General features: G+C 36.5%; 1 protein-coding gene across 10 annotated transcripts in view; it reads left to right on the top strand.

Moving 5' to 3' along the window:
* NEO1 (neogenin 1) overlaps window positions 1-13,127 on the top strand; it is a 218,253-nt gene that overhangs the window by 172,328 nt on the left and 32,798 nt on the right. For all 10 annotated transcript variants that reach the window (XM_036218360.1, XM_036218355.1, XM_036218358.1 and 7 more), the window contains exons 12-16: window positions 780-829; window positions 1,760-1,907; window positions 4,899-5,009; window positions 6,138-6,332; window positions 12,555-12,650. In XM_036218360.1, the coding sequence (XP_036074253.1) occupies window positions 780-829; window positions 1,760-1,907; window positions 4,899-5,009; window positions 6,138-6,332; window positions 12,555-12,650 (600 nt within the window). The remainder of the gene's footprint in view (window positions 1-779; window positions 830-1,759; window positions 1,908-4,898; window positions 5,010-6,137; window positions 6,333-12,554; window positions 12,651-13,127) is intronic.

The following is a 13,127-nucleotide window of genomic DNA, read 5'->3' as shown; positions in this document are numbered from 1 at the left end:
TCCTTGCTTGTTGTAGTTACCACGGAGCAGGATGCTGGAGGGTGTGTGGACCATAAATTTTGAGATATCCCAGTCTTATGTTCTAATATGTGAGGAACTAAAGTTATGTAGCTGTTTGTTCAAATAATAGTCACAAACTTCTTACATCCTAATGAATGTTTCCTGCTGTATAGTTGCATTGGGGAGTCATGTGGTCACTACCGAGCTGTCATTGCTTAAATATCTCTTTGCTTTACTTGGGAACTGCCTTCAGAGTTAGTTTTGTAATTCCACAAGAAAGCCAAGGTCACTCATTTAGGTACATTCCATTTTAGACTTATAGTGACATTACTCACTGTATTTACTTGCCATGTTCATTAAACTTGTTTTAAGAAAATTTGCAGCTCTTCCCCCAAAATACAGATATGCTATCACCAAGAATAATAAAAATATATATATACATTTAAGGTTCAGAAGGTATCTGGGGTCTAGAAAAGTTTAGAGTTTTGTGACATCCATGTTGAGATAAGTATCTGACTTCTCAAAGGTACAACCTGACTTGGGACTAGTGGATACATATGAAGGTGTCTTATTTTTTTAAATGAATCAAACATGGCCACACCTTATCTACACACTACTGTCAACACGAGGGCATTGGCAGCTGCATTTAGACCTCCAGGTCGTGTAATCAGTATTTGAGATGTGCATTTGTGTGAAGTCAGGCCAAGAACAATGACATGATGGATGATACGTGGGTGACGGAAAAAACGTTTTTTGTTTTTTGTTTTTTGCCTGTCTAGTTCCCAGTGCTGCTCCTCAGAATCTATCCGTAGAAGTAAGAAATTCAAAGGTAAAACTTTATATTGCCGTTGTTCGTTTTTACTAATATTGTCTCAGAAGGGCTTATAGAGAGAAAGAGTCTGCATCGGAACAAGCAAACAGAAAATAAGGTAACCTAGATATTACATTTGCTAGTAAAGCTGGGCTTTGAAACTAAATCCAGTTTATTCTGTTTACTGCCTTTCTCTGATGTTGACATCACTTTAGCCTTTCTGTAAATACATTCCTATTGTTATGTAAATCATTATCTTCTAGATTTTAATGGTCCAGTACCAGAAAGTAGAAATAAATTGTTTGTGATGCCTTAGCCCCTTCGTGCTGTGAAATGAGGCCAGTGTGAATCTGACAGATGGTTGCAGATGCTGAAAGCATCCCTCCTAGTCGAGTTGACTGTACACTAAGACATGTACACCCCTCAAAGGCCCAGAGCCCTCTGGGCTACATTGAGATTTTCAGTTCTTGCAAAAAGTACTATTATAATCCTTTTCCTTTAAGAAAAAACCAGCTGTTAATAAATGATCAGCTTTTTGAAGAGTTTTAGACAGAAATTGTCTAATTTCAGTGGTTCCATAATAGAGATGGAAAGAGAACCTTACACCTAGCAATAGTTTACTTCTTAATCCATGTGCCTCTGATCTTATATTTTCTTGTGAAAACTATTTTGAGACTTTTTGCCCAGTGTCTTCGTTCTGGCAAAGCACCCAGAAGATCAAGGGTCCAGAATATATTGCCTGCAAATATAATCTTCCAATGTGATCATTAGGAGTTTTAAAATTAAAAAGTATTTTTGAGTGATTATTAACTTAGTAAAACTCTGAGCACCCTGCACTTTTTTTGTTCCTCCTCTTTACACAGTGAATTCCAGATAACAATACGTAAAAACAGTTAGGACCAAAGTTTTCACATATTTGTCTTTTCCTGATCAACTTGTCTTTCCCAGAGTGTAATGATTCACTGGCAGCCACCTCCTCCAGCCACACAAAATGGGCAGATTACTGGCTACAGGATTCGCTACCGAAAGGCCTCCCGAAAGGGTGATGTTACTGAAATCTCGGTAACTGGGGGACAGCTGTCTCAGCTGATTGAAGGTAAACTGCTTTACACACAGGCAAAGCTAGGTGATGGTGTCGGTCTCAGACATTGAGTTAATGCTAGTCTAAATGACTGCTCTGAGCTGTTGACTTATGCAAAGTAAAAATGATTCTGAAGAATTTGTAATGGTTCAGTCTACTTATGACTTGATAAAAATTAATGAAAAACACTCTTACAGATTCTCTCATCTCTGAGTGGTGAGATTGTATCAGTTTTATTTCCTTACTTGTGTTTTTCTGTATTCTCCCTGTTTCTTTTTTGAACATATGTATTGCTTTTTTATAATCTGAAAAAAAGGATAAAAAGCTATATAAGCAAAGTTAGTTGGTAGCGGAGTCTACCAAATTATTTTTGTAATGCTAACCGACCTCGTGTATAAGTAGCCTGAAACAACATTCGGAAATCACTATAGCAATGCAATAATCATTCTTGCTACTTATGGATATAATAACGCTTTAAAAAATTATGTCAAGGATAGCTTCTTATGTGTGTTTTTTTCTTTATGTGCAACAGAGTAAGAGGCACACCTGGTGAAAATGCATCCTAATCTCTAACTTGGAGCCCCCCTATAGGTGACAGAGTATCCTCCTCTTCCTTCCTCAAATAGGAGAAGTACAGTTGGCTTAGCAAGGACAAATTGGCTTTTCAGGAGAACCATAGGAGGAAGATGAAGTGCTTTTGCCCTTTGGATATTGGAACTGTGCCTACAAATAACAGAGACAGATGCCTCAGAAACCCTGTTGGGGTTTCCTAGCAGAGCTGGTGGAGGAGAACTAAAATTTGAGAGAGCCACTGACAATGAAACCACTGTACTAGTAATCCCACAAGATTTCTCCTAACTCCTCACCTCACAGATAGGATTTACTTCTTTCTAAAGTAGTAAAGAAGGTGATTGTGTGTCTCCGAGGGTAGCATCAGTCTTCTGGTTTCTTCACTTGAATCCTGCATCTGTCAGCTGTAGCAAGTAAATGGCTGCCACGGGTGTTGCTGAGGAATCTCACTGAAGGACCGTTACAATAAAATTGCCCACAGGTGTTCTTAAAAGTCAGTTTCTGATTTTACTCCAACTACAGATAAATAACATTTCTCACCCATAGGCTTTTATTTTGAATATTTAATAGTAGATATTTACTGTATGTAAGGCACTGTTTCTGTTGCTAATAACATCAAAATAAAATATAGCCCTTGCACATGAGGAGACTATTCATTTTCTCAATGAAACATTTGCTGTATCAGGAAAATACCATGTGCATGGTAAAAATAGCTTTTTATTTATCAAGAAAATTCTTACATTTTAAAATCATATTTAGATTCATTAGTTTAACAGACTTTATTGAACTTTATTAGTATGTGCTAGCACTTGGTATATATATAATGGTGGACAAAAATGGAGATTTTGCTCTCTTGAAGCATTACCTTAAAGCTTGATAAGTATTAGAGAATAATATGGATTACCAGGATCCCCTACCAAACAATAATTATATGATTAAGTTTTAGCTAGAAGTAATTGTTGTTTCTCCTTTTTGTACCAGTTATATAGCACTTAACACATTCTCCCATATTGTTATAATGTTAATTGTGCACCTTAGTTTTAGTGTATGAACTCTGTAGGTCACTTCAGGAGGAACTCTAAGCCTCTCTACACATGGGTCTCTCACTTGCATGTGCTAATGTTTCCCTCTCACTTGCTCTTAAGTTTTAACTTTCCCCAAAGGGGCGGGAATGATAATCTTGCAGAGCCTCAATTGAGCCATGTTTGCTCTTAGTCCAGATTGCTGTCCTTTAACAGTTTTAAACACATGGACAGTCCACTCTGGCTTGCTCTGGGTCAGTGTATGCAGGGAGGAGACAGGGAGGTAAACTGACGTGGGCCAAGCCATTCTGCTTCTCCTTCTGTCTTGCTTCTTGCTTTCTTGTGGGGAAACAGGTTCAGGATGGGCCTGCAGAGAGCAGAACCTCCCATCTGTCCTCTTACATCATGTAACAGGGTTAACTGACCAGAGGTCATTCTGACCAAGTTCTCATTAGCTCTCTCTTTGGAATTTCTGTACAGTATTGCTATCCAAAGATTCCAATATTTGGATATGGGGAGACAGGCTAATTTTTCATCACCCTAATAAGACCTATCACAATATCTAGTATTTTAAGCACTCTAAAAATGTATGCCTGTGAACTGTATACTTAAAAATGCTTAAAATGGGAAGTTTATGTGTATTTTAACAATAAAAAAGGAAAAGAAAAATTGGATTTATGAATATATGACTAGCTGACCATATTATTTACCATTGCCCTACTTTTCAGGGTAAATGTTTACATGTGACTCTCTGTTGCCTTTGATACATTAATAAATCCTGCACTGTATTAATGGATAGTAAATGTGAAAGGTTATGTAATAGAAAGGCTTTATTCCACTTTTACTTACTATATATATGTATGGACATATAGGCTATTGAGAAATAGATTTCTAGGCCATGTTTGGTGTTTAAAGTGTTTAAAGTGGTTATGGTATGGCTCAGAGAACAGAAGTAATATGGTAGGAGTTATATCTTTGCATTTTTTCCTGGTCTTTGGTGTCTTCTGAGACCAGGTGACTTTGTTCCTTTGTTATAAACTCTTGTTATCCTTGGCCTCTTTTTGGCCTTAGTTTCCTGAGTAACGAAATGAAGGGATTGTATTAAATGATCTCTAAGCTGCCTTCAAACCTTAAAAAAAAAATCTGAAATCTAGGAGTTTTGCTCATTTCTGTCTTCTTCTTGGACCATGTGGGCTTCAGCCTCTACTTTAGATGTGAGAGCTCTTCTGTGCCATGCCATATTTATGCCTCGCTTGCTTAGTATTAACTTTACCTAAAACTTTATCAAGATAGTAGTTATATACTGAGTTGGTAGATGTTTACTTTAATGAGAGATTATTAATCTTTCATTTTTTCAAAGCTCTTGTTTTAGCTTGTTTTTTGTTTTTTGTTTTTTTCATCGTTTGGATCTCAGGTCTGGATCGGGGGAGCGAATATAATTTTCGAATAGCTGCTGTAACAGTCAATGGGACAGGCCCGGCCACTGACTGGCTGTCTGCTGAAACTTTTGAAAGTGACTTAGACGGTAAGAACAATAATTGGCAGGGTTGGCACAGGCTAGGTACTAACTGTAGTCAGGTGAATTGAACTGGGAAGCCACAGACTGAGGTGCACATGGCTTAAATCCATGAACTTTCATGTATTATACTGCTGTCATTCCTCCAATGTGGCAAGTTTCCTGTGTTTTTTTGTTTTTGTTTTGTTTTGTTGTTGTTTTGCTGTGACTGTTAGAGAACTGTCCCTTTAAGCAGAACCAGAACCAATAAAAATATACAGGTGCTTTAAGTCTTTTTTTTTTTTTTTTTTTTTTTACCAAGGCCATTAAAAAGATGGATGATCTGAAATTTAAGGTCGAGCCACATGAATCATGCCTTTATTTCAGTTACAGTTTCCCTTTTCCCTTAGTCCTGGACACCTTGCTCTTTTGCTCACATGTTTATTCAGTGAGGAACTCCATATGGGTGTGTATATATACCTTTATCAGAGACGAGTGCTGCACTTGGGAAACAAAATTTTTCTAATTCTTGGTTTACTAGTTTTTGAATTAAGGTAGCAGTTTATGCCTTGAAATACGTTTGAAAGATACTGTAAATTGCCATCTTTAAAAAGATGGCATTTTTTAAAAGAGGTTTAAAAGCCTCTTAGTCTCTCAATATTTAAATCCATTTGTGGTTCTAAAGTTTCATATTTTCTGACTTGTCATATTACTTAGAGGAGTAAATAATTGATACCACATGGTGTCACATGATACTTGATTACCTGTTGACAACAGGCTTCTAATTAATCGGTGTTCTGCCTTTTTGCTTTCACTGGGTAAGTTTGGGAATCAGGTGTGGGATCAAGAGGAATGGGTAACTATTGAAAGGCAATTTATTTGTTTTTCTCCTTTGGGCAGAGGTTCTTGGATCTCTTTGTCTTCTCTTCCAAATTAATATTGCAATGTCTTGTGTTTCAAGCCATTTGGTTTTTGTTTTCCTCTTAGAATGCATTAAAACCATGGGCCATACTTAACTGTGCATACAGATTCTCTTTGAATTCTTAAACATAATGGAAAAAACAGCATTTGGCATGAGACTAAACACCATTCCCCAAGGATGGTGAAATATTCTAAAGGAAGATGGATCTCATCTTGCTTTTCTCCTTTCTTTCCCAGAAACTCGTGTTCCTGAAGTGCCTAGTTCTCTGCATGTCCGCCCACTTGTCACTAGCATCGTAGTAAGCTGGACTCCTCCAGAGAACCAGAACATTGTGGTGAGAGGCTATGCCATTGGTTATGGCATTGGCAGCCCGCACGCCCAGACTATCAAAGTAGACTATAAACAGCGCTATTACACCATCGACAATCTGGGTATGTGTGCTGAGTTGAGGAAGTAATTGCACGTGTGATTTCTTTCTTTTTGCCCTTTTATTGTGTAATAATTTTATTTTTATAGAAAACTTTCAGAAATGGTACAAAGAATTCCTGTATATCTTTCATTCAGATTCCCCAAAGTTAACCTTTACATGTTAACATTTTACATGTGCATTATCATTCCTGTTTTCCTATATGTACATATTTTTTCTCTGAACCATTTGAGAGTACATTATGGACATGATGCCTCTCTATCCACTGATACTGTAATGTGCATGCCCTAAAAACGAAGACATTTTCTAACTCAACCACAGTGCAGTTATCAAAGTTAGCAATTTAACACTGAGACAATACCTATAGACTTTATTCACATTTTACTAGTTGTCTCATTGATGTCCCTTATGATGGAAGAAAAACATTTTCCAGGATTATGTTGCATTTTGTTGTCATGTCACATTAGTTTTCTTCGATATGGAACAGTTCTTTGTTTTTTTCTTGACTTTTAATGACCATGACATTTTTGAAAAGTATAGATCATTCACATTTTGTAGAATGTCTCTCAGTTTAGAGTTGTCTAATATTTCCTCATACGTGCAGCTTATGCCCTTTAGGAAGGAGTAGCATAGACGCATTGTGTTCTCGTCAGTGCATCACATTAGGAGGCGCGGGTGAGCCTGTCACCAGTGATGTTAACTTTAATCATTTGCTTAAAATGATATCTCTACCATGAAGTTATTATTTTCTTTGTAACTAATATGTACCTTGTGGGGGAGATACTGTGATTCTTTGTAAATATTTTGTTTTTTATCCAACTTTCACTTACTAGTTTTAGCATCTTAAGTTATTACTATGCTGTTTCACAAATGGTGATTTTTCTAATCCTATTATGTCTTCTACATTTATTAGCATTTTTTAATAAGGGAGAGCTTTCTTGCTTTTTCATAGTCGAATGGCCAGTGGCTTTATAACTGGCTCCTCTGTCCATTTGACGTCTCCCATCTTTCTTCCTTTTTGACACAGTAAGATGTTTCAGGCTCATCTCAGATTTCCTAGCCTTAGCCCTTGAATCACCTATTTCCCAGTGAACCCTGGTTTCTTTTGTGGAAAATGGTAATTAGAAACCAGTATCTGAGCACTTTACTGCCTCATTTTTACTGGTGTAGAAAATCCTGAGGAATCTACAAAAAAGGCTACAAAAACTGTTAAGTAAAGTTAGCAAGGTCAAAAAATAGAAGGTTAATGTAAAGAATAGTTGTATTCCCATATAACAATAAGTTGGAAATTGGTATTAAAATAACAGTTTCATTTACAATAGCATCAAAAAATATGAAATACTTAGGAATAAAGTTTAAAAATATGTACAAGATCTATACACTGAAAACTAGAAAATTATTGCTGAGAGAAATTAAAGAAGACAAATAAACAGAGAGACCATGTTCGTGGATTGGGAGACAGTACTATTAAAATGATAGTTCTCCCCAATGCAATCCCAAGGAAAATCCCAGTAGACTTTTTTGTAGAAATTGATAAACTTATTCTAAAATTTATATTAAAGATCAGAGGAACTAGAATAGCCAAATATATTTGAAAAAGAATGAAGTTTAGAAGACCCATACTACTTGATTTTAGGGCTGCCTATGAAGCTACAATAATTGAAGCATTGTGGTGGTATTGGTGTAAAGGTAGGAGATTAATGGAACAGAATAGAGTCCAGAAATAGATCCATTTATATATGGTCAGTTGATTTTTGACAAAAATACCAAGACAATTTAGTGGGAGAATTATAGTCTTTTCAACAAAAGGTATAGGAATTATTGGATATATGTTCGAGGAAGAAAAGGAACTTCCTTGACCCTTATTTTACACTGTATACAAAACCAAGAGCTAAAATTATAAAACTTCTAGAAAAAAAAAAAAAAACAGGAATAAATCTTTATCACCTTGGAGTCGGCAAGGATCTCTTAGGATGCAAAAGAGCACAAATTATAAAATTTTAAAAATTAATAAATTTGATGTCCTCAAAGCTTAAAACTTCTACTTTTGAAAAGACACCAGTAAAATGAAAAGGTGAGCCATGGACTAGGAGAAAATACTCATCATTCAAATATCTAATAAAAAATGTGAGTCCAGAATATATAAAAATTCTTACAACTCAGTAAGAAGATGACAGTTCATTAAAAAAAGTAGACAAAAGATTTGAATGGACAAAAGATTTGAATGGACAGTGTACCAGACAAAATATGTAAGAAGACAATAAGCATGTGAAAAGATTCTCTACATCATTAATCGTCAGAGAAATGCAAATAAAACCACAATGAAACACAACTACATCTCCTATAGAACTGATAAAATTTAATAGACTGATACTTCCGGATATCAGCAAGGTTGCAGAACTGGAACTCTGGCTACAACCACTACCGAAGTACAACCACTTTAGAAAACACTTTGGAGATTTCTTAAGAAGTTGATCATACCCAGTGTTTCCACTCAGATATTTAACCAAGAGACAGAAAAACATATATACACAGACTTGTTCATAATAGCTTTATTTATAATAGTCTAAAAGGGGTAAACAGGTAAATGGCAAATTGTACTATATTCACACAATAGAATACTACTCAGGAATGAAAAGGAATAGGCTATAGATACACACAACAGCATAATGAATCTTAACAAATTATGCTGAGCAAATGAAGCTAAACATAAAAAGTACCTACATGTGGTTTTATTTTTATGAAATTTCAGAATAGGCAGCAGTAATCTGTAGCAACAAAAAAAGATCAATGGTTGCCAAGAAATAGGGATGATGGGAATTGACTGTAAGGGGCACGAGAACTATTTGGAGTATTGGAAATATTCTATATATTGATCGTGGTAGTGATTACACAGGTATATATATTTCTCAAAACTCAACAAACTGTACACTTAATGGGCATATTTTACTATATCCTAATTATATCTCAAAGTTGATTTACAAAGCAAAAAATAAATAATATTTTATAATAGAAAATGAATTAATTTTGGTAGGTGTAATACTTTTTACAAATTGGATTATCATTATAGAGATCTTTCTATCTTTTAATTCAGAAGCTGCCTTGGACCAACTTTTTAATTCAAATCATTCCTTTGTAAATATCTTTCTTAAGAACAACTTTAGGTGCCTAAGAAATGAATTACCTTTAGCTTTTCTGGTAGAAAATAAGCAGCAATTTCATGCTTCAAAAACAAAGTAGCCTTTCTCTTTCCTTTCAAGAAGAAACAGCACAACTACCTAGGACGTGTTCCCCACGTGAACATTCTTATAAGGCAGCTGTGAGAGAGCAAAATAAGAGCTTTGTTGGTAGGATAAAAATATCTCTGTGCCGACCCACTGCCTACTGTTTCCTTTATGAAACTACTGAAAGGAGAATCCTTGCAGTGTTAGCAGTGCATGGTCCTTGACCGTCAGTCTAGTAGAACAAAAGTAATACATAAGAACCAATGGAATGAGTTGAAGCGAAGTGTGGTTGGAGAAGGGAGAGCTAGTAAGGCACTGTAGAGCAGTCTGGAAAGAACCTTAACCTGAACTTGAAAGACTGAGTCAGAATAGTGTTTGAAAACAAGAGATGAGAAGGAGCACTTCATGTGTGAAGAGAGTAAACAGATCACAGTGAGAAGTAGTAAAAAAAGTTAATTCTGCATAAAGTAAAATGAGCTTGAGCTATATCAGTCAACATATATATTTAAGATGCATATAATGTTGAACAAAATAAAGTCAGAATGGAGGAATACAATTAAGAATTCATGTATTGATCAAATTAGAACTCTCCCCTGAGCTTCAGATCCATATAAACATCTGTTTACTAAATATCTGCACTGTGATATAGCCCATATTCTATCATAATTTAATCGAAATTAAAGTTAGTATCTTCTGCAAACCTTTCAATCAATCAGCAAATCTTTAATGTACGCCTATAGTATCTCACACTATGCTAGAGGTTCAGTAGAGAAACAACCAGATATGATCCCAATTATTAGAAATAATACAATTTTGAAATAATTGAAATTGTTTAGGGTGCTGAGGAAGGTAAGTGTGGTGCTACAGGCTGTGTAACTAGAGAGGCTAATCCAGCCTGGGATGAGCCCTTTAAGATGAATAGGCATTGTCTAGGTAAAGAAGAAGTGTGCATGTTTCCCCAGCCTGGGAAACAGCTGCAGATGTTAAGTCCCACTGTTGGGAGGTACGTAGTGCTTCAGTGAACCAAGAGATGGCTCATAGAGATGGAATGTAGAGAAAAGGGCAGAGAGGTGAGAGGCAACAAGACTTGAATCAATAAGATTTGATCACTTGCATGTAGGGGAGGAGGGGGAGAGAGGTCTTAATAAATCCCAGGCTTCTGACCTGAGTAGCAGGGCACATAATAGTGCCATTTATGAGCTAGGGAACACTGGGGCACATCTGAAGTGGGGAGAGAGAGATTTGAGACATCCAAGTGAAGATGCCAGACAGTTGAACGTGGAGGTTCAGTGCTCAAAAGAAAGGTCTGGACTAGAGATATGTATTTGTGTTTGACAGTACATACGTGCTAATCCAACTAAGGAAATGAGTGCAAGCACATAGGAAGAGAGTGAAAAGTGGAATAGAAGGGGTTTTGAAAATGTATCATGGTTGCTTTGTGTCTGTCCCTCATCTCAGTGAATGACCTCACTGTCTACCATGTTGCCCAAACCAGCACCTTTTCCTTTTTCCTCACCAGTAAAATACTAAGTCTTATTGATTCCATTTGTCGTTAATTCTGACATTGGAAGACCAGGTGCCTTTATATATTGTCCATTAGTATATAAAGAATGACCGTCTGAGAAAGCAGCTATTTTAAGCTTTTGAAGCAATGCGGGCCACTTGAAGTGTGACCACTTTGGAAAACTGCCCAACTTTGCCAGAAGTGAGTGGTATGGATCAGCTTCCTTCCCTGCAACACTTTAATGGAGCTCAGATCTTCATTTCTGACTCTGGACTTTTGAAGTACCCATCCTGAATTTTGCCTGGGTCAGAAATGGGTCAGCCAATGGAAGAATGGATGCTATTCCACTTAATAATAGTCACTCTGTTCATGGAGTCTAAAAAGCAACATGGAGAGAGTGTTTATTTTCAACTTACATTTCCCACACCATCAACACCAAGCCAGTTATAATCCTGGGCCATATCTGATCCAACTGAGAAGTCTACATGAGGGGTAGATGAGGTTTGGCAGTTCCTGGATTTGGAATAACATTCAACAGTTACTAAGCTAACAGTTTATCTCCTGCTTCTCTACCTTGGCTGTTCTAATTGCTTCCCTCCTTCTGAAAAGAAAATGGGTTTGTTTAATTCTGAGCTCCACCTATGGGTTTTTAACGCAAGAAAAATCCTGTTTACTTATTCTAATCCAAGCTGTGCAGTATACAATAACATCAGTAAACCACCAGCTAGTTGAGGCCAAGAGTGGATTCAAGCAAGATCAGCCTCATTCCTGGAACTAGCTCTAGGAAGTTGATTCTGGACAGTTTTCTATACAGTAGTCACCCCTCCCCAGCATCCATAGCTTCGCTTTCCACAGTTTCAGTTACCCATGGACAACCAAGGTCCAAAAGTATTAAATGGAGAATTCTAGAAATTAACAATTCATAAATTTTAAATTTCTCATTGTTCTGAGTAGTGTGATGAAATCATGCCATCCCACTCTTCCTCCTGCCTGGGATAAGAATCATCTCTCTGTCCAGCGTGTCCATGTGTATATACTACCTGCCCATTAGTCACTTAGTAGCCATCTCAGTTATCAGATTGCTTATCAGAGAGAGAGACAGACAGATCACATTCATGTAACTTGTAATACGTTATATAGTTATGATCTTTTTTTATTGTTTTCGATCTGCTACTGTGCCTAATTTATAAACTAAACTTTATCATAGATATGTATGTATAGGAGAAACCATAGTCTGTATAGGGTTCAGTACCATGTGTGGTTTCAGTCATTTTCTGGGGAAGTCTTGGAACATATCCCTTGTGGATAAGGGGAGACTGCTATACTGTGTATGCTGATATCTCACATCTCCCTGTACCCCAAAATAATCCCACATGTAAGTTTTTTAAATCTTCCTTTCTGATTTCCCCTGCAATTAAGATCATGCAGTTACCTTTGAATTTTAAAATTCTGAAGTGAGATTTATTTTTAAGTGTTTTGACTTGTTTCTTTCCTTCAGATCCCAGTTCTCACTATGTGATTACCCTGAAAGCGTTTAACAACGTAGGTGAAGGCATCCCCCTGTATGAGAGTGCTGTGACCAGACCTCACACAGGTAAGATATCCTGCCCATCTCTGGTCTTCAGCATTTTTTCAGCAGCTTAAGTAGAATGTTGGCATGAGGCATGAGACCTGCCCCCTGGGAATCACTGGAAATAAAAGTATATGGCAGTTTAGGGTGCAAGCTTCAAATAGGAAAATGGGCTTTCAGCATGGGAAGGTTCTATTAATTCCAGATTCACTTTTTAGAAATTATTAACAATCCTGTCATGTAAACAATTCTGTGTAACACATGTATCTCCATATCTCTGGAGGAATAATATAGATTGCTGATGGTAGCAATAAATATACATGATTGGTGAATCTAGTATTTTCTTTGCTAGTCACCTGACTTGGTTAAGAAAGTATTTTTCCAGGTGATTTTCATAAGCTTTATGTAAAGAGTGTAAAGTCATATGTATTATCCACTTGAGCAACCGTGTATTTATTATAAAAGACCAAATATTCATTATTTTTTCTGTGTAGTTTATTT

The sequence above is a fragment of the Rousettus aegyptiacus genome, unplaced genomic scaffold, assembly GCF_014176215.1.
Source record: "Rousettus aegyptiacus isolate mRouAeg1 unplaced genomic scaffold, mRouAeg1.p scaffold_m13_p_3, whole genome shotgun sequence".
Taxonomy (NCBI): domain Eukaryota; kingdom Metazoa; phylum Chordata; class Mammalia; order Chiroptera; family Pteropodidae; genus Rousettus; species Rousettus aegyptiacus.
This window is presented reverse-complemented; position numbering and strand designations above follow the sequence as displayed.